Below are 22,948 nucleotides of genomic sequence, written 5' to 3'. Positions count from 1 at the left end.
CCAACAACCTCCTTCCCTCAGTAAGAGCATTGAAGATGGGTCGTGGCTGGGTCTTCCAGCATGACAACGACCCGAAACACACAGCCAGGGCAACTAAGGAGTGGCTCCATAAGAAGCATCTCAAGGTCCTGGATTGGCCTAGCCAGTCTCCAGACCTGAACCCAATAGAAAATCTTTGGAGGGAGCTGAAAGTCCGTATTGCCCAGCGGCAGCCCCGAAACCTCAAGGATCTGGAGAAGGTCTGTATGGAGGAGTGGACCAAAATCCCTGTTGCAGTGTGTGCAAACCTGGTCAAGACCTACAGGAAACGTATGATCTCTGTAATTGCAAACAAAGGTTTCTATACCAAATATTAAGTTCTGCTTTTCTGATGTATCAAATACTTATGTCATGCAATAAAATGCAAATTAATTACTTAAAAATCATACAATGTGATTTTCTGGATTTTTGTGTACCTATGATAAAAATGACAGACCTCTACATGCTTTGTAAGTAGGAAAACCTGCAAAATCGGCAGTGTATCAAATACTTGTTCTCCCCACTGTACCTGTGTAAATACACCAGTGAAATCCAGGCAGTTCACTTTGGTGATTCTCACAAGCAGGTGAGCCTCCACACCTGTTTTGGATATACCACAAATTATACAGTTTCACTCTGCTCTCTGAGCTCTTCTATGCAGCATAACCCCTCTGCTATCTGGGCCCATCTCTCAAAAACACTGGCCTACTTCCTTAATCTCTGCCCATTGGCTATTTTTGGAATCTTATATTAATTAAATGTTTAACAATGGTTGTTGTTCAAAATGTTTGAAATAAAAAAAACATATATATATATATATACAGTATTCTTTTTTTTTATAGATGTCATTTCCACCACACTTTGTCATTTCCACCACACCCATATTTTTGAGGTAAATTAGTATACTATGTATAATTTACATTGATTGATTTGTTTTAGATAGGGAAATCACATTGTTGTTATCATAATCTCAAAAAAAGTTTGGGTGGATTTTTGTGTGTGATTTAAAAAAAGGATAAATAAATGTTTTCAGCTGTCACAAAGGCAAGTTTATACATCCAGGGGTCGTGTTGAATTATTAATATTAGGAAAACCTTAAAAATCACTTAAAATAATATTCAATACAAGTTAATGTACAAATATATAAATAAATTGTATGATATTTCATTTTTAATGACGTGATGGAAATGACATTTCCTGTCTGGGAAAAATGACAAAAATATATAAATTCCTGAATAGTACTATCCCAGGCATTATCAGATATTGTTTCTAGTCAAATCAAAGACAATTATAATGCTGGTAAAAGGGTGTTTCAATAAGTTTTCATTTCTGAAATCTTGCAGGGCCAAAGTGCCCGAAGTTGCAGAATCACCCTTTTATGGATGTATACAAAACACTAGCAATAGAAAACTGGTCAAACAAAACAAAGTGCAGCTAGTTTTGCAGTCTTTCCAGCTTCAGTTAAATGATTGTGTTAGCTGTGTTGTTGGCTACAGTAGCACCTCAACGAGAGAGCACATTTTCTATGCCAGGTGAAATCGCGCATCATTAGCTCTTTGTTATGGATGTATCCAAATAAATGTCACTAGAAAACAGCTTAAACAAATGCAAATGCAGCTACTTTGCTGTTATTCTGGCTACACTGTTTGACGTGAATGTAAGTTAGCCCGTAGTTAGCTAGCTAGCAAGCAAGGGATAAGAACATTGCCTGCCAGTATGGAAATAGAACATTTAGAACGAAAGACTGGGTCGCGTCCATAACTACAGAACAGCGATGGGGTTGCGTCTCTGGCAACCGAACCGATAGAACGAACGAGGTAGCAACACTAGATTTGTATCGAGACTATAAAATATATACAGTGGGGGAAAAAAGTATTTAGTCAGCCACCAATTGTGCAAGTTCTCCCACTTAAAAAGATGAGAGAGGCCTGTAATTTTCATCATAGGTACACGTCAACTATGACAGACAAAATGAGAAAAGAAATCCAGAATATCACATTATAGGATTTTTTATGAATTTATTTGCAAATTATGGTGGAAAATAAGTATTTGGTCACCTACAAACAAGCAAGATTTCTGGCTCTCACAGACCTGTAACTTCTTCTTTAAGAGGCTCCTCTGTCCTCCACTCGTTACCTGTATTAATGGAACCTGTTTGAACTTGTTATCAGTATAAAAGACACCTGTCCACAACCTCAAACAGTCACACTCCAAACTGTGTAGACCTGTACCAGGCTGGGAAGACTGAATCTGCAATAGGTAAGCAGCTTGGTTTGAAGAAATCAACTGTGGGAGCAATTATTAGGAAATGGAAGACATACAAGACCACTGATAATCTCCCTCGATCTGGGGCTCCACGCAAGATCTCACCCCGTGGGGTCTAAATGATCACAGGAACAGTGAGCAAAAATCCCAGAACCACACGGGGGGACCTAGTGAATGACCTGCAGAGAGCTGGGACCAAAGTAACAAAGCCTACCATCAGTAACACACTACGCCGCCAGGGACTCAAATCCTGCAGTGCCAGACGTGTCCCCCTGCTTAAGCCAGTACATGTCCAGGCCCGTCTGAAGTTTGCTAGAGTGCATTTGGATGATCCAGAAGAGGATTGGGAGAATGTCATATGGTCAGATGAAACCAAAATAGAACTTTTTGGTAAAAACTCAACTCGTCGTGTTTGGAGGACAAATAATGCTGAGTTGCATCCAAAGAACACCATACCTACTGTGAAGCATGGGGGTGGAAACATCATGCTTTGGGGCTGTTTTTCTGCAAAGGGACCAGGACGACTGATCCGTGTAAAGGAAAGAATGAATGGGGCCATGTATCGTGAGATTCTGAGTGAAAACCTCCTTCCATCAGCAAGGGCATTGAAGATGAAACGTGGCTGGGTCTTTCAGCATGACAATGATCCCAAACACACCGCCCGGGCAACGAAGGAGTGGCTTCGTAAGAAGCATTTCAAGATCCTGGAGTGGCCTAGCCAGTCTCCAGATCTCAACCCCATAGAAAATCTTTGGAGGGAGTTGAAAGTCCGTGTTGCCCAGCGACAGCCCCAAAACATCACTGCTCTAGAGGAGATCTGCATGGAGGAATGGGCCAAAATACCAGCAACAGTGTGTGAAAACCTTGTGAAGACTTACAGAAAACGTTTGACCTGTGTCATTGCCAACAAAGGGTATATAACAAAGTATTGAGAAACTTTTGTTATTGACCAAATACTTATTTTCCACCATAATTTGCAAATAAATTCATTAGAAATCCTACAATGTGATTTTCTGGATTTTTCTTTCTCATTTTGTCTGTCATAGCTGACGTGTACCTATGATGAAAATTACAGGCCTCTCTCATCTTTTTAAGTGGGAGAACTTGCACAATTGGTGGCTGACTAAATACTTTTTTTCCCCACTGTACACTGCTCAAAGAAATTAAGGGAACACTAAAATAACACATCCTAGATCTGAATGAATGAAATAATCTTATGAAATACTTTTTTCTTTACATAGTTGAATGTGCTGACAACAAAATCATAAAAAAATTATCAATGGAAATCAAATGTATCAACCCATGGAGGTCTGGATTTGGAGTCACCCTCAAAATTAAAGTGGAAAACCACACTACAGGCTGATCAAACTTTGATGTAATGTCCTTAAAACAAGTCAAAATGAGGCTCACTTGTGTGTGTGGCCTCCACGTGCCTGTATGACCTCCCTACAATGCCTGGGCATGCTCTTGATGAGGTGGCGGATGGTCTCCTGAGGGATCTCCTCCCAGACCTGGACTAAAGCATCCGCCAACTCCTGGACAGTCTGTGGTGCAACGTGGCGTTGGTGGATGGAGCGAGACATGATGTCCCAGATGTGCTCAATTGGATTCAGGTCTGGGGAACGGGTGGTCCATAGCATCAATGCCTTCCTCTTGTAGGAACTGCTGACACACTCCAGCCACATGAGGTCTAGCATTGTCTTGCATTAGGAGGAACCCAGGGCCAACCGCACCAGCATATGGTCTCACAAGGGGTCTGAGGATCTCATCTCGGTACCTAATGGCAGTCAGGCTACCTCTGGCGAGCACATGGAGGGCTGTGCGGCCCCCCAAAGAAATGCCACCCCACACCATTACTGACCCACCGCCAAACCGGTCATGCTGGAGGATGTTGCAGGCAGCAGAACGTTCTCCACGGCGTCTCCAGACTCTGTCATGTCTGTCACATGTGCTCAGTGTGAACCTGCTTTCATCTGTGAAGAGCACAGGGCGCCAGTGGCGGATTTGCCAATCTTGGTGTTCTCTGGCAAATGCCAAACGTCCTGCACGGTGTTGGGCTGTAAGCACAACCCCCACCTGTGGACGTCGGGCCCTCATACCACCCTCATGGAGTCTGTTTCTGACCGTTTGAGCAGACACATGCACATTTGTGGCCTGCTGGAGGTCATTTTGCAGGGCTCTGGCAGTGCTCCTCCTGCTCCTCCTTGCACAAAGGCGGAGGTAGCAGTCCTGCTGCTGGGTTGTTGCCCTCCTACGGCCTCCTCCACGTTTCCTGATGTACTGGCCTGTCTCCTGGTAGCGCCTCCATGCTCTGGACACTACGCTGACAGACACAGCAAACCTTCTTGCCACAGCTCGCATTGATGTGCCATCCTGGATGAGCTGCACTACCTGAGCCACTTGTGTGGGTTGTAGACTCCGTCTCATGCTACCACTAGAGTGAAAGCACCGCCAGCATTCAAAAGTGACCAAAACATCAGCCAGGAAGCATAGGAACTGAGAAGTGGTCTGTGGTCACCACCTGCAAAACCAGTCCTATATTGGGGGTGTCTTGCTAATTGCCTATAATTTCCACCTGTTGTCTATTCCATTTGCACAACAGCATGTGAAATTTATTGTCAATCAGTGTTGCTTCCTAAGTGGACAGTTTGATTTCACAGAAGTGTGATTGACTTGGAGTTACATTGTGTTGTTTAAGTGTTCCGTTTATTTTTTTGAGCAGTGTATATATCTTGTGGAAGGATGAAATAGTATGAATAAATTCATCAAAATAAAGTTTTTAATGAAAATGTGTAAATCATTATTTGAATATGTTGGTAACCCGTTGCATAAAAGTGATAATGCCCTCGAAGCCGGTGTTTGAAGGATATATTGGCACGGTTTGCTGACCCTCGACTTTGTCTCGGGCCTAACAACACCCGTGCCAATATATCCTCCAAACACCGGCTTTGAGGGCATTAAATAGAGCAGTACTGTAAAACCTGTTGAGGCCACCAAGTTATCACCAGAGATATGGTGCCTTTTCTGCAGAACATCTTGATAGCTTTCTATTTTTAAGTGGGATACATAGTAAATTGAGACCTTGTGACTACAGTGCATTCGGAAAGTACTCAGACCCCTTGACTTTTTACACATTTTGTTACGTTACAGCCTTTATTCTGAAATGGATTAACTCGTTTTTCCACCCTCATCAATCTACACACAATACCCCATAATGACAAAGAAAAACAGGTTTTTAGAAATGTTAGCAAATGTATTAAAAATAAAAAACTTAAATATCACATTTACATAAGTATTCAGACCCTTTACTCAGTACTTTGTTGAAGCACCTTTGGCAGCGATTACAGCCTCGAGTCTTCTTGGGTATGACGCTACAAGCTTGGTACACCTGTATTTGGGGAGTTTCTCCCATTCTTCTCTGCAGATCCTCTCAAGCTCTGTCAGGTTGGATGGGGAGTGTTGCTGCACAGTTATTTGCATGTCTCTCCAGAGATGTTAGATCGGGATCAAGTCCGGGCTCTAGCTGGGCCACTCAAGGCCATTCAGAGACTTGTCCCGAAGCCACTACTGCATTGTCTTGGCTGTGTGCTTAGGGTTGTTGTCCTGTTGGAAGGCAAAACTTTGCCCCAGTCTGAGGTCCTGAGCGCTCTGGAGCAGGTTTCCATCAAGGATCTCTCTGTACTTTGCTCCGTTCATCTTTCCCTCGATCCAGACTAGTCTCCCAGTCCCTGCCACTGAAAAACATCCCCACAGCATGATGCTGCCACCACGATGCTTCACCGTAAGGATGGTGCCATGTTTCCTCTAGACGTGACAGTTGGCATTCAGGCCAAATAGTTAAATCTTGGTTTCATCAGACCAGAGAATCTTGTTTCTCATGTTCTGAGAGTCCTTTTAGGTGCCTTTTGGCAAACTCCAAGCAAGCTATTATGTGTATTTTACTGAGGAGTGGCTTCTGTCTGGCCACTCTACCATAAAGGCCTGATTGGAGGAGTGCTGCAGAGATGGTTGTCCTTCTGGAAGGTTCTACCATCTCCACAGAGGAACTTAAGAGCTCTGTGAGAGTGACCATCGGGTTTTTGGTCACCTCCCTGACCAAGGCCCTTCTCCCCCGATTGCTCAGTTTGGCAGGGCGGCCAGCTCTAGGAAGAGTCTTGGTGGTTCCAAACTTCTTCCATTTAAGAATGATGGAGGCCACTGTGTTCTTGGGGACCTTCAGTGTTGCAGAAATGTTTTGGTACCCTTCCCCAGATCTGTGTCTCGACACAATCCTGTCTCAGAGCTCTAAGGACAATTCCTTCAACCTCATGGCTTGATTTTTGCTCTGACATGCACTGTCAACAGTGGGACCTTATATAGACAGATGTGTGCCTTTCCAAATCATGTCCAATGAATTGAATGTACCACAGGTGGACTCCAATCAAGTTGTAGAAACATCTCAAGGATGTTCAATGGAAACAGGATGCACCTGAGCTCAATTTCGAGTCTCATAGCAAGAGGTCTGAATACTTATGTAAATAAGGTATTTCTGTTTAAAAATTTTAATACATTTGCAAAAATGTCTAAAAACCTGTTTTTACTTTGTCATTATTGGGTATTGTGTGTAGATTGATGAGTAAAAAAACAATTTAATCAATTTTTTAATAAGACTGTAATGTAACACAATGTGGAAAAAGTCAAGGATTCTGAATAGTTTCCGAATGCACTGTACTAAGCTAACATATGGAAATTAAAGGTGGTCATTAAATTAATTAATTAGCCAGTTTATATTTATTTTTAGGACCCCTGTACTTTTTTATTAAAATTGAAATAATTTTTACATTCTGTGCCAGATAGAACTTTATGGCTGAACCTAGACTGACATTTCAGAGCTATAAGGTTCTATCGTAGATTGCACCTCCCTAAATAAACTGAAATTAGGCAAACTATTAGAATTTATGCAACCAGGAAATAGTGGAGCGATTTCTGCATAGTGCATCTTTAATGGATTATGATGAAAGAAGAATTCAGTACAAAACAGTTCTGGGATCTAGGATGTGAACTATGCTATGTGCAGATAGAACCTTATAGACCCAAGGTCTCGAAATTGAGGTATGATTTATTGAGTGTGATGGTGGCTTGTCCTGGCAGCTCGTTCATCCTTCAGCCCTGTTTTGGAGGTGATTCAGAGAGAGAGAGAGAGAGAGAGAGAGAGAGAGAGAGAGAGAGAGAGAGAGAGAGAGAGAGCGGTACCAGGAGGCTTGCATGTGTGCCTTCCACATAAATGTTTAAAGATCTGCTCACTCCACTGTCCCCCTGGGCGACTAGAGCGCTGTAGGCTGTCCTCCTCCATGGCTCTGGTGATCACACTCTCTAGTGTAAGGTTTTAAAGACAAAGTGCACTGGAAACCGAGGGTATTCAAATAGCATGTAAAAGTATTTTTACTTTGCTATGCATGCATCAGGTTTGCTATGCATCAGGTGATCTCAGACTCACACAGAAACAGGATTAGCTCCAATTCTAAGCCAGGAAAACTGCTGGTTCACAAGAATGTTACTTTACACTGTATCGGACATTAACTGTGTTACAACTGACAGTTGCTCTTGCAAATATTGTAATTGTCCTGAAAATACTTTGCAAACATTCCAAGTGAAGTCACAGTGCATTGAGAGAATTGGGGCTTAAGAAAGACAAACAAGGCATTCATTTTGAAACTGATTTACAGCCTTGTTTACAGTTGCCACTGTGCTGAGTGAGCCCCCTCTAAAATGGTATTTCCCATTTAATCAGTGTCTGATTAATAGCTTGATTTATTCATTAGTGTTAACATAAACAGTACTGTCGATACTGTAGCTTAAGATACACTGGGATTCATTCACACACCCTGCAGTGTTAATTACATATGAGTGTTTAACACTCGATTATAATGAAGATAATTATGGATGAGTTGAATATTTATAAAGGTTTATATGGGTTATCATGCAAATATACCAGGATTGTGAGAGCATCATAACTTCAGATTAGTTTACCAATCAAGCTTGATATGTACCTGTGATGAGACAAGTATGTAAGTAAATTACAGTCTGGTATTTTGTTCCTCTGAGCGTTCAACTTCATTATCAAACTATGAAGCTGCAATTAAATGTAACAGTATGTATGTGAAGAAATATATACAGTATGTCCCATGTGTTGTGATGGGTGGATGTGTTGTGTTTGTGAAACAAGAATCAATCAAAGCGGGCGCCGACATAATGAATCCCCCCCCCCCCATCTTTTGTGTACCATTCTCTCTGTTCAAAAAGGTATTTGCTCACCACATTACCTGAAGAAAAAGACTGTATCCCCTTAGCTATTATTGTGGTTTGATATTATTTTGTGCTGACGCTCAAAAAGAACAGGAAATGTGGAGTTTGGCAGTACTGTGGTAAATACAGAGAGCTTATCTCATCTGTTTATTTTCCAGGGGCCACAATGCACTCGTTTTCTGGAGGCGACAGGTGAAGACTGCTGAGACCACAGTAAACTATGAAATAATACCCAATGTCACACAGTAGCAGAGTAGTATGTTCGAATAACAAGACTGGAAACCTATGTTGAGTATTTGTGGGTATAGAGCTCATGAGAGCTATCATAATGCACTAGCCTCTGGCCTCTGTGAAAGGGGGTACATTATGGGAGTAGTGTCATAGTGTCTTCTGTGTACACTGCTACTATAGCTGGAACGTGTTGAGTGTTGGGCATACTTTCACGTATTCAGGAACATTGTACAGGGGAACTGCACGCACAATTGTACACGGTAAAGGCTAGTATATTCCCTGCTTTGGAAGGCAACCAAGTTTAACTCAGCCTACATTCTGTATCAATTCTTCATTTACACATTGGCATGTTGCATACTGTAGGCTAAATGGCACTACAACAAACTGAAACAAGCCTAGTACTGTATGTAAACTGGGGTCAGGTATTTCTTTAGTATAGATCCTAATTCTACCCAGGAATATTGGAGGATGTTATTCTATATGTTGTATGTTTGTCTCCCGAGTGGCCACTAGAGATCCTGGTTCGAATCCAGGCTCTGTCGTAGCCGGCCGAGACCGGGAGAGCCATGGGGCGGCGAACAATTGGCCTAGCGTCATCCAGGGTAGGGGAGGGTATGGCCGGCAGAGATGAAGCTCAGTTGGTAGAGCATGGTGTTTGCAACGCCAGGGTTGTGGGTTCGATTCCCACGGGGGGCCAGTATGAAAACACAAAACAATGTATGCACTCACTAACTGTAAATTGCTAAGATAAATGACTAAAATGTAAATGTATCACACATAAGGACCTCCTTTTTAACTAGTTAATTATTTTAATTAAAGTGTGTAGGTCTACTTTAAAACGGGATTTTGCATTGTTACCTAAAACATTATCAACCAAACCGTAGAGTATATGAAGTTCAACACAACGACAAATACACTAAGGTATATTAAGCGACCCTCTCCTTGTTATGTACGCTCTGTGGTTTATGTTAAATTATTCTAAGGACTGTAAAGTGCTGTCTTGTCTCAGTTTCTTCTTTATTTCCTTCCCAATTATATCTCCTCAATTCATGCCGCTAATTTCCACTGATTTGGTGTCACTTTCACAAGTGGAGCATGCCCGTCCCCTGTGCCCTCTTTACCCCAAGCTTGTCAACTCAGCTGTTTTATTTGAGTTCACTTTATAATTTGGTATTCTCGTGCTCTTTTTCTTGCTTTGATGCTTTTTTTTAAACCAATTTGGATGGTAAGAAATGGTATTGTTGTGGTGTCTGTTGAGAAAATCGCCTTTGTTTCGGGCAATGTATTACCAATGTAATATATGCTCTCTTTGACTCTCTACTCTACATAACAATACATGTATGCTATTTATGATATTTAGGTTATTTCCTCAAATAATGTGTTGATTCTATTAAAGTATAAGGAGCTGTATGCAGCTTAAAAATATGTACAGAATTAGCAAAACTATAAATAAGATCTACTCATTATATGCTTACAAAACAAACAGCATTGAAGAGATTGAAGATATCAGCATTCCTTATTGTAAGGCTTTAAATAGTCAATTTGAAGGCAATGTTCTCTGCAATAGCCCCGTCTTGCAACTAGAAACTATAGATGCGACATTACAAACTCGGTCTAACATTGGAAACTTCTGAAACAAAAGCCTGAATTTCAATTGCATAGCTACTCATTTACTTTGAATGGGCCACCGTTCACTTTGCATAAATCCAGTCTAGTCTCTTGGCTGTGGAACAAATGAGTGTCTTGCATTCAATCTTAGGCAATTAGGCTCCCAACAATAAGTAGGCCTAATTGGTATTCTGATTGGATAAAAATGCTTTGGTTTAGGCCTAGGTGGGTGGAAGTGGACGAGTAAGTGGATGGAGGGTTGGACTGAGTGGGCCAGATGTTTCATCAATCAATTGGATAATAAGTTATCAACGTCTTTTCTTTGTGGACTAGGATGCTCCTTACTTCGACTGCAGACCGCACTTGCATTTTTTTTTTCCCTACATGCTCCGAGCCTTAATAACCATTACTTAACGCTCTACTCCGTATCCGCTTTGGAGTGGAAATTCAGATGTCAGGTTCAGAGCATTACCCTCAGTTATCATATCTCCATAGATGGCTGGCAGTTCAATTTTGCAGCTCAGCGGAGCTTAATCCCAAGAACCGCTTTCTGAGAAGTAAAGAGGAGAGATTTACTCTGGTAGAATGGACTGCAATATTTAGTTGGTCTGTGTTTAAAGATAATAAAGCTTGTTGTAGAAATACACTCTGGATAGCTCAGTTGTGAACCCACATTTCAGATGGCATACTTACACCAGCAGCATACCACCCTGCATCCCACTGCTGGCTTGCCTCTGAAGCTAAGCAGGGTTGGTCCTGGTTGTGTCCTGGTTGGTCCCTGGATGGGAGACCAGATGCTGCTGGAAGTGGTGTTGGAGGGCCAGTAGGAGGTACTGTGTAGGGTGCCGTCTTTCGGATGGGATGTTAAACATCCTGGATCTCTGTGGTCACTAAAGATCCCATGGCACTTATCGTAAGAGTAGGAGTGTTAACCCCGGTGTCCTGGATAAATTCCCATCATGGCCACCTAATCATCCCCAGCTTCCAATTGGCTCATTCATCCTCCCTCCTCTCCCCTGTAACTATTTCCCAGGTTGTTGCTGTAAATGAGAATGTGTTCTCATTGAACTTACCTGGTAAAATAAGGGTTAAATATAAATAATAATTTTAAAAAACGATTTCGTCTTCATATGATTGTTAATGATAAATTGATGTTGTGAAAAAAATAAGACAGCTGAAGCATACAGGTTATGCATTGTAAGATACAACCAAGTAGATTGACAAAAAGGCTGAACTTTGAACTATATCAGCTGAATATCCATACAGGTAGCATTAAATGCATGTGACAGAGAGTATGTCTTCTGATACAATATTTAGAAATAACGATATATACTGTGTATTGATGCAGAGATCAGAAAAAGCACTGTCAAAGATTTGTAGAAGAATATGTTTATAATCCATCATTTGTAAGACCACTTCCTGTTTGCAACTCACATCTCCAAATGGAGACATGCAGCATTTATCATCTAGTGTACATAGTTTATTTAATGTGGATGATTCTTTATGCATGGCTCTAAATATAAATTGGGCCAGGCACGTCAGAGGGGTGACATAGTCCTGATAGTCCTGCCATCATCTTATGCCAGAGCCCAAAACTCTGAGGGGACACACTAACTAATTGAGGTCAGAAGATCTCTCAAACATGACTTTTTTTGTATCTTTCCCAGCCATTCGTTGCTCCTTTTAACACTATGAAATGGAGAAAGAACCTCCAGGGTTAAACTCTGAAACTAAATGCCATATAATTCCATAGACTCCTGTCACTGGTGGATGGTTCCCACACCTGTCCCTATTACGGCGAAGGTCTCTGGGCTACTTTATTCATTAACTGGGCCCATTATAGCTTCATCTGAACCGTCGCTGCTGCTCCAATCTCCTGTCAATTGAGTTGTCAATCTGGGCCTCCCCTGGCCACACTGATACCTATCTAGCTCCCACTGCTCAGAGTTGCGGGGGGAAAGAGTCCCCTGGACGTCTGATGACAGTTAAATGGATGTCTGATGGGTTTGAAATTAATCGTGCTCCCTCGAACCACCATTTACATGCAATCAATATGCAAAACAGAGGAGAATCTGTGCAGATGCACACTAAGCTTATCTGGTGTGCCCACTTGGAATACTTTGATAAGAGAACAAAGATGTTGATATTTGCAAGGACGACAAAAAATACTTTTTTTTTTTCTACAGAAATGTCAAGGGATCGACTAGGATTGGTCGACCAGTTGGTGACCACTGCAGTACACTGTAGGGGATCTCCTTGACGATGGAACACTAAACTGAATGTAGTTATTCCACAAATTATGATAATTACTGGAACTTTCCTTTGCTATTGACTTGTTTTTGAGTCTGTGGGGAAACCCGTGCCTTTAGAGTGGGGAGAATTCCAAGGGCAAACCTAAGCGATCAGGAGTGAAATCCTTTTCTATGGAGCAGAAGCCTGGGAGCCTAGGCACACGGCCATTCTGTGGGCTGGCTTCTGTAGTGCCCAGTGGAGAACAGTTAATTGACATTGATTTTGCATGTCTGCAGGACACCAATAGAGGCTCGGCTCCCCCATGGTTCTGAGTGGTGTTTGGAGAGTGGGGAGGCAGCTGGGTATGAAAAGGCAACGCCTGAGTATGAATGCTAATGGCATTGATTTATTTCCCAGTGTCCTGCAGCGAGACCTCGGGCTAATATTGCCAAGGAGTGGACAGAGACTCTGCTGTGTGCTAAACAGTACAGTTTGCTGAATAATGATGTGGAAAACCAGTCTTTATTTATCGACTTAACAGTGTGGATAGTCTCCATGGAAGTCCTCAGATCGGTACAAATCCGTTATTGTGAGGAGTTTACTGAATATTAATGATACTTTATTGATGGTTTTGTCAAGGCCAGCCGTGCGTCTCTGTTGTTGTTTACAGTTTTGATCCAAATGAGGAGCCATGTTGCACGTTAGCGACCTTTCGAGACGAGGGAAATCTCCTCATGATAGCTGGCAGAGCATACAGCCATGAAACATCTGTTGATGCAGATACTGCAGAGGGTTCTGTTTTCCCACCATTAAACGAAGGGCGTGTAGTTGGTGTGTCATCCGCTACTTTTTAACAAGCAAAAAATGTGTTCAATTAAATCTGATAGGTAAACAACTTGTGAAATGTCCACAGAAAGAATCAGATTTGAAATGCAATAATTGAAATTCTAAACCTCAACAGGGCAGAGTTATAGTTGTGTAGGACAAAGTTTGGTGTTAATCTTTTTATGTCTCTGTAAAATTAATTCATTCCAAAACATAAGAGGGTTGGGCATTGAAGCACAAAGATAATTACATTGGAAGATATGGATGGAATGGCACCTGCTCAAATGGAGAGCTTTTTGAGTGAGGTGATAAATGACAAAATAAAATTGCTAAGTAAATGTACGTACACCAAAGCCCTGCTGCTCTCTATACATATAACTCTGTATAAACAGAAAGCTAATGCCTGCAACCTTTAAATGTTCATTTTTCCATTACAGACTAAGCCCTGTCTAAGCTGGGGGAGTGGGGAGGGGGGAGGGGGGAGGGGGGATTCTACTAATCTAAATGGAATTGTTTTAAGGTCATACCAAGGATCATTTTGCTATTCGATGTTGAATTTTAAGACCCTTTGAAGTATAAAAAATATATACAGTACCAGTCAAAAGTTTGGACACACCTGCTCATTCCAGGGTTTTTCTTAATTTTTACTATTTTCTACATTGTAGAATAATGAAGACGTCAAAACTATGAAATAACACATATGGAACCCTTGAATGAGTAGGTGTGTCCAAACTTTTGACTGGTACTGTATATAAAAAAGGATTTGAAAAGCCTTACTGCTATTATCCCATACAAATGCATTGAATAACAGATTCACTATATGGTATAACAGATAGTCCCCCCAAAAAATCTAAAGTAAGTTTGTTCTGAAGTGTCTGTCCTATATCTGAGAGATATAAGAAAGATCAGGAAACATTTGTTTGTTTTTTTACATGTATTTAAACCCTGATTTTTGGCACTAAACAGTTGCCATATACACTTCCATAAATGTTTTCAACTGGTACCGGGGACCTTCAGACGAGTCTTGTGTGGCCTGTGGGCGTCCTAGAGCGAAAGAGGGATCATATTAGTGTGTAGCCCAAACTGTTCGGACGCTACAGACAGAAGTTGCCAGATTGCTTGTGGGGGTCGTAGAGCAAAACGGAGAACACAATTGTGTTCGTGAGGGTCTAATTTTTCCATAGAGGGGTTAATAGTTTGTAGGCCAAACCGTTCGGACGTTACAGACGATTTTGTGAGAAGACCGATTTTCGGTATGTCTCATGGTCTGCCAAACACCGCTCTAGCGGATGCGGAAGTGCGACATCGGCGGATGCGGTGGATTGAGACGCATCCAATGCAAAAAAATAGATATCTCTAATTTAAACTGACAGATTTTTATGGGGATTTTTTTATTATGCTAATTAAATGTATGCGGGGCGCAGACGTCGTCTCTTGGGGGTTCATTAAGAATCAAACCAAATGCTGGTTGCATAAGATTAATTTTCCTTCCTGCCAGGTAAAATGCTAGAACATATCACATCATCGTAATCGATGAATTTAAATCCTGTGTCTGAGTCCTATGCTTTGGCATTTAAAATAATCCCCAAGATCATTTATTTCTATAACCTTTGCTAGGCATACTTCCATCATGTTTCTAGTGGATTCGTTTGATGTACAGATGTAGGATCTTAATTTGATCACTCTTTTGTTGCTGAAAGAAGGAAATGCAAACTTGTATTGTATTTGAGTTTTAAATGGCTTCCAACTTGACATTTTAGACTTGATTTACCCTAATGAAAAATGTATCAACACCTACAAAAATATCCATTAATTATTATAATCCACATTTCCTGTTGCTGCAGGATTATTTTCCTGCTGTAGAAAACTGGCTCAAATTACTATTCTACATCTGTACAAGGTTTCTGAAACCCATATCAGAGACCCTCTTATGGCAAACATACTTTGTTATGAGAGAAGCACCATTTGCATGGCATTGATTTCCCTATTCCACTCTCCCTGCAACATGATTGCCAGGTAAATCTTTTGGAAACAGGATCCAATCACCATTTGAACAACACAGTACATTCTGTTCACAGCCCTTTCGCTTTTATTGAATTGATGTCAATATTCTTGGAAAATGTAAAGATGTATAACAGCCATGTTGAGATGAAAACGAACATCAGTGATGGACAGAAACTGTTACAAGTGATACATTGTTGTGTGCAAATGTAATGTAGTTGCTTTACTCAAATAAGATGATAATAATTTCATATTGAGGTTTTGGAGGAATTCTCTACAGTCCTACAACATAAATATTGTATGTCTCATTCCCCTATAGCATAACTACTTTAATACCACTGTATTGCTTTTGAATTGTTTATGAGAATTATGATATACAGTGAACCATTAGAAACACAAGACAATGAACAATTATATGAAATCACTTTATTCTCAGAGTGTGCGGTGATTCCATTTTGGCAGGAATGTTACAGAGACTAAAAGATCAGCCTAAAATGGCATGCAGTGAGGCTGTCAGGTGGAGCATTTCAACACAGAAGACACAAACAATTATCTTAACAACCTTGCCTACATCACACACCATAAGCATGCATTCAATTGTCAACAAATAGAGAGAGAGAGAGAGAGAGAGAGAGAGAGAGAGAGAGAGAGAGAGAGAGAGAGAGAGAGAGAGAGAGAGAGAGAGAGAGAGAGAGAGAGAGAGAGAGAGAGAGAGAGAGAGAGAGAGAGAGAGAGAGAGAGAGAGAGAGAGAGAGAGAGAGAGAGAGAGAGAGAGAAGATTTTACAATACAGAAAATACAAAAGAAACAGATTTCTCAAAGAACAACCACCAGTGGACGTAAACAGGAATGATACAGACATAAAACTGCACCAGAATAAGCATCTTCTCAACACAGAGGAAACAGTCAAAGACAATGCAAAGATAGAAACGTCAGACAGTTACATTCAAGTCACAACAAAGGAATATCTTAAGTGGCATTTTTGTTAGGCAGTTTTTATCATATCGATGGTTAATTGAGGGTTGAAATGAAAGAATGGTTTAACTTGAAAAGCGAGAATGAGTGGATCAACAGTAATCCGCCCAGTCAAAGCTATTCGCTGCTCTGGCACCCCAATGGTGGAACAAGCTCCCCCATGACGCCAGGACAGCGGAGTCACTGACCACCTTCAGGAGACACTTGAAACCCTACCTCTTTAAGGAATACCTGGAATAGTATAAAAGTAATCCTTCTTCCCCCACCCCCCATAAAAATACAAATAAAGTGGTTTTCCCACTGGCTATCATAAGTTGAATGCACCAATTTGTAAGTCGCTCTGGATAAGAGCGTCTGCTAAATTATGTAAATGTAAATGTAAATGTGTAGATTAGGGTGCGTTTTACACAGGCAGCCCAATTCTGATATTATTTTCCACTAATTGGTCTTTTGACCAATCACATCAGATCTTTTCACTTCAGATCTTTTTTAGAGTTGATCTGATCGATTCAATTAGTGAAGAAAAAAAATAGAATTGGGCTGCCTGTGTAAACGCAGCCATAGAATCGCTAACACATTTTTATTAGACGTGTGACTTGTTTCTTCAAGCAGTGGTCAATAAGTGGCTATTGTTTTGCGCAATGTGAAGTAATTAGGTGATGATGACCGTTAGGCAATGATGCCATTTTGTAATTAAAAGGTGAGCGATTTCGGGATTGAATAATGTTCTACAATGTATTCCAAGAAGGAAATCTGGAACTTTGACAGAATTTCAGAATGTTAGTTGCTGGAAAACCTTGTTGGGATGGGCAGTTACAGTAGCTTTGTAATAATGGACAAGGGGCAAACCAGATGCTATCTATCCATTATCCTCTTAAATGAAAGATGCTATGTGCTTGGTTGCTAACAATGAAATATTACATTTTCAAACTACGTTGTCGTCATTACATGAACACTACAAAACATAATGAGTAAAAACTTTCAAAAGAAAATACCTGAGAATTTTAATAAACAAAACATAAGATAAAGAAATTGAAAATATGAACTTAGTGAGACAGTCTATCACTAACAAATAAAATAAAATTGTATTTGTCACATGCGCCGAGTGTAGACCATACAGTGTAGACCATGCAGTGAAATGCTTACTTACAAGCCCTTAACCAACAATGCTGTTTTAAGAAAACTAAGTGTTAAGTAAAAAATATATAAGTAAAAAAATGTATAATGAAAAGAAATAACAAATAATGAAAGAGCAGCAGTAAAATAACAGTAGCGAGGCTATATACAGGGGGTACCGGTACAGAGTCAATGTGCGACTTTTCTTTGGTTTTTAATAGAAGAAAAACATATCAATGAGGAATTGAATGCTGTCGATGCATGCATGTGCCAATGACTAATAAAGATAAGTGGTATAATTTTATAATATCAACAAGTATTGGTCGTTAATCAGCTACGTTTTACCACATTGATAAATTAGAGGCTGAAGGCAGTTCACAAGTACATAAAAATCACAGGAAGTTCAATAAATGTGCTCTATAAATGACCTCAATGTTGTGTCTTTCATATGTCTAGCTACAAACATTGTAGGCAATTGGCAGGAAGGTTTGAGAGCGTACTATGTAGCTAGGTTTTACATCATGCAGATTTTTCTTCTCTATTTCACAGCTACTACAGGCCTCAGAATCACACTTGGCAGGTTTCTAAAGGCTGATCTTGAATCTAACTAGCATCAACACTGGGCCGATATAAACAGTGGCAGTTTCACAAAACTGCTTGATACTTGTCTAGTACACTCAACATCCATTGGTTTGCGAGCAAATTACAATGGCACTGAAAGCAAATGGTATCTCTGATTGTGCATCATTGACAAATGCTAGCTAGCTAGCTAGCTTGTTCACTGCCAAATAAAGGCTTAACAATCTATCTGTTAGCGAGCAATCTATAAGTTAGCTAGCTGCTATAGCGCATTTTGTCTTCCTCTTTGATTACATGTTGGACTTGTTTTCTGTACATGGCAGGCTAGATAGCTATTGACATTTACTTGGTCATGTGTTGAATCTGTATCTACCTCAACACCAAAAAAAAAATCCCCACAGTTACAGAAGAGCATCAAAGCCATTCTGTACATACTAGCGACAAAATTGTCATATTTGATGTCCAAAACCCTATGAAGCCAGTGCAGGCCCTATGGAATGTCTGAAATATTTGGAATGTTTGAAAGCGACAGTCTTCACTACAGCTTAATTCATTTTAAATTAAGAAATTGAAGTAAAAGGATGAAAGAACTTTCAACATTTAGAGTTCTGTGGTACAACTGAATGACAGAAACGTCTGGGGAAATGTACATATTGACCTCTGGGAGAAAATTGACAACATATACAAGAACTTATCAGAGGACAACAGTTTCCTATGGTGTATACATGCCTCTCAAGTTATTAGCAAAAACTATTTTGTCGTGCATTCTCTGTAAAGTTTAGAACACAAATTCACGGTATGGTATCCCACTGAGAGACAATGACCCGCACTGGTTCAAATGATCAATGCGATCAAACACCCTACATTAATTAAACAAATCCTCCACCTCTTACCCCGCTTGGCAAAATTAAACACTTCGGACTGAAGTCATATGCTTTGCCGTACTAGTCAGACAACATTGTATCTGTACACTAACACACAACATGTATTGAGCTCAACACATAACATTGAAGATTGTCTGTTTTTGCTGATTCGGAATTGCACTCCCTTTAGTTAACCAACGGACACAGGACAACTTCATTTTGAACAATATATTGCACCATTGTCACTGTCTGTTCACATAAAGTGTGTTCACAACATAGTTGTTGTTGAGAAAACTACAAGTACATCTAATAAATCTATATGTACAGAAATGGAAATTAGAGTAGTAAACGTATTAATCTCTACGTCCAATTGTATTTGCTGGATTTGATTTTCACAAGTCCTACTGTTTATGAGCCAAGCAGATAAAGTTAGCAACAAGACATACAACTATGGGTTTATATTAAGAACAGGTATGTCAGGAATTGTATCATTGTTGTTTGTTGAGCATTTTTATCGAGGACATCTATCATCTCAAGGAAGAACAGTAAGAATGTTTATGTATAGCCTACTGTACATAGTAGTGTCATTGAAACAACATTGAAAACCAGAGTTATTGCCTTAAATATTAATGTATTTCACTTAATCAAACCAAATGTAATGGAATTTGTACTTCACAAAATATATCAACTGCATGCTTGAAAAACATTTGTTGTTGAATGAATGATCCATTTTCTTTATGGTTTACAACATTGTTACAATTACCAGTATAATTTTCAACATTAAAACTTATGAATGTTTTGGGACAGAGAACAGTATATGGATGAATTCTCAATGAAGAAACAATAAAAACACACACACATATATATATATATATATATATATATATATATATATATATATATATATTGAACTAGGCCTTTCTTACTCCTGTATGAACAAAGACAAATAATCATCAGCAGAGGGGAGTTTCTTCATTGAGAATTCATCCATATACTGTTCTCTGTCCCAAAACATTCATATATATATATATATATATATATATATATATATATATATATATATATATATATATATATATATATATATATATATATATTATTTATATATACACTACATGTATATATCAATATTATCAAGAACAAAACAGCAAAATTCAATCAAATATTGATATGATTTGGAGAATATCTTAAATGTTTAAATTATGGCTTATACTCTTTATATATTTTCTGGTACTCACATATATTTATTTTAATCCAGAGGCTATTATTTACAAACAAAAAGGGTGGATTATGGTTTATCAGATCACATTCTAAGGCCTGGACACCTTGAAAACCTGGCATCAAATTTGTCTTTAAATTAAGGTATTGGATTTATGCAGATGTACATAGGTTCATACATCAGGTCATGGTATCACCAATCAGTGGTCTTCCTTCCAAACAAGACAATGTAACACATGGATAGATCAGATCATTTAAGTTAAGGAAACATATTATGGCGCATTGATCAAATCCAGGGCTCTTAGAATGGGGATGTATGGGTGAAGTTGGTTGGGGTGGTGGTCTTGGTTATGTATGTTGGAAGGTTAACAATCTAATACCGCCAACACAGTTACTTTTTATTGAACATATCCATAAATGGGCCAGGGAGGAATTTCATGACCGTGTCCATGATACTTTCCTCTTCCTCCTCCTCATCACCACAGCCGGCTGGGACGGCCTTCTTGGGGCGGGTAAGACTCCCCTCTGCTGCCTGATCCAAAGCAGCCTGGGCTTCGGCTTCCTTCTCCTCCTTCTTCTTGATGCCGTACTGGAACAGCAAACAAACAACGGTGGCAATTTTAGTCAACAAATATAAACTTCATCACACATGCACTTTAGTCATTTCTATCAAATTTGGGGCCCTCTTCAGTCTCAATAAAGTTTTGTGCACCTCACTGTGACAACATAATACTCATAACAATACAAAGATGGTAGATTTTATGATAGAGAATTACAGGGAAGGTCCATTCTGCCTTTTCTCCTCGCAATAGCCTTCCCTGGATTACACATAATGTAGAGCTACTTGGCATTGAGGCGTCTGGCACCTAACCTTGCCTCCTTCATCAATTTGCATAGTAATACAAAGACCTTATGCCCCGCTCCTTTCAAAGAATAGAATAATAAAGAATAAAAGACAACAAATCTTACTGGTTGTGTATGTACCCATTATCGTTAGAAAATATCTCGACATTCTCTTGTCTTTGATCAAGCAGTGTAAAACACATTATGGAAAGTGGAAATAAGTTCCTCTTGCAGGACAGTAAATAATAATCAATCACTCAACCAACTGTTACAGGAGGGGGTCGCAGTTCCAGAGCGATCCACTAGGTGTCATCCTCCGACAACCTTATGCACCTCCTCACTCACAGTCTGGACTAATCATGATCCTATTGGTGTCACTTGTGTCTACCTGTTCACCTGTGTATTTATGCCCTCACTTCCCTGTGTTCCCTTGCTCAGTTTTCTCAGCTAGTTTCACTATTCCAAGCAGTACTCATCAGTGTCTGATCGTGGGACGTATGGACAGGTACGTGAGAAGTGTTCTCCCTGTTTAGTTATTATTTCAGTCACAGTTAGTATTTCGTATTTTGGCTGGCAGCCTGCTTTTTTGAGTCTTATTTGCTCCGCCTTTCTTTTTCGTGTAAAGTCCGTTATTTTGTATCCTGGCTTCGGGACCATCAGTAAAGATCCTTGTTTCGCCATCTCTGCCTACTGCCTACTGTCTATCCTGCACCGCACCTGGGTCACACCAACCCTTACAATTAACCAATCAATCACCGTGATATACAACAAGAGAGCCCATTATACTGCACAGTATGATCAAAACAGGAGTGCTTTCTCTGAGATCAGACAGGTTAGCCTCCCACTAAGCGAGCGAGGATTTGGCCTCTATAGTAGACTTCTGGCTGGGAGAGCTCCTGGTGAGTTACTGCCGGACGCTGAGGAGGGAAGTAGGGCCACAGCGAGGGCCGACAGACTGCCTAACCGATGGACCATCCTAGGCCACGGATGCGGAAAATGAGTTGAACTCTCCTGTGACTCTCCTTTGCGACTCTCCCAAGCATATATTCATGTGATTCTCGGCCAGTAAATATCTTAAAGGAGGATTGATCTCTTCGTTTTCAGCCACAGAGAGGATATGGTTTGTGAACACGGACTCAAAGAAAGGGGGAAGGCGGGGAGTGCTCTCAGTACTGTCTAAGGCGTATAGAAATGCTAATGCTAATGATCATGTTTTTCCTCATTTTGTCATGATAACGTGAATCAAAAGTGTGTAAGACATGCATTAAAATGCATCAGACTGATCATATTTTATGTTCCAATATGAATTAGCTCAGTTTTCATGATTCTTTCGTTAGGCCTCCTAGAAAAAGCATTCTCTCATCTTTGAGGCTTGAACAATGAAATAAGCTCACTCACTTGATTTTCAGAGACAATTCCTCACTGCTTTACACAATACACAAAAGAGGCAGCGTAAGCTTGCCAGAAGTTACTGGAGGAGGCGAGGCTTTTTGCTGATGCCAATAGTAGTTGTGCATGTTGGAGAAGATCAACAGAGATGTTGGTGCATTTCACTCTTGTTGTGGAGCGGAACATGGAGATGCAGTCTTAATCCTGGTGTAAATGAGGCCCGCTTTTGGCCCCTCTCTTTGCACAACATAATCTCTTTGCATAGCAATTGATTGGCATCAAATAGGAAGTTGTTTATCTCACAGTGGGTGATGATTCCACACATTACTCCACGCTTACTAACAGTAATATTTACAGATTCCATACAGCGAGGAACCCTTTAAGTTTGGTTTAAAGACTGATCATACCTATTATGTTGAAGTTAAGGTAATTTCCTCAGAAAACCAAGTCTGTAAACATTCTGGTTTAAAGGCCCAATGCCATCTCACTGATTTAGCTCCA

General features: G+C 40.2%; 1 protein-coding gene across 1 annotated transcript in view; it reads right to left on the bottom strand.

Moving 5' to 3' along the window:
- Window positions 1-20,606: 20,606 nt before the first annotated feature.
- LOC311105183 (complexin-1-like) overlaps window positions 20,607-22,948 on the bottom strand; it is a gene marked incomplete at both ends in the record, with an annotated part of 38,714 nt that continues 36,372 nt past the window's right edge. Inside the window, one exon of the mRNA XM_084147239.1 lies at window positions 20,607-20,804. Within this exon, the coding sequence (XP_084003365.1) occupies window positions 20,607-20,804 (198 nt within the window). The remainder of the gene's footprint in view (window positions 20,805-22,948) is intronic.

The sequence above is a fragment of the Coregonus lavaretus genome, assembly GCF_964263955.1.
Source record: "Coregonus lavaretus genome assembly, chromosome: 29".
NCBI lineage: Eukaryota > Metazoa > Chordata > Actinopteri > Salmoniformes > Salmonidae > Coregonus > Coregonus lavaretus.
The sequence above is the reverse complement of the archived record's forward strand: the minus strand, read 5'-3'. Positions and strand labels throughout refer to the sequence as shown.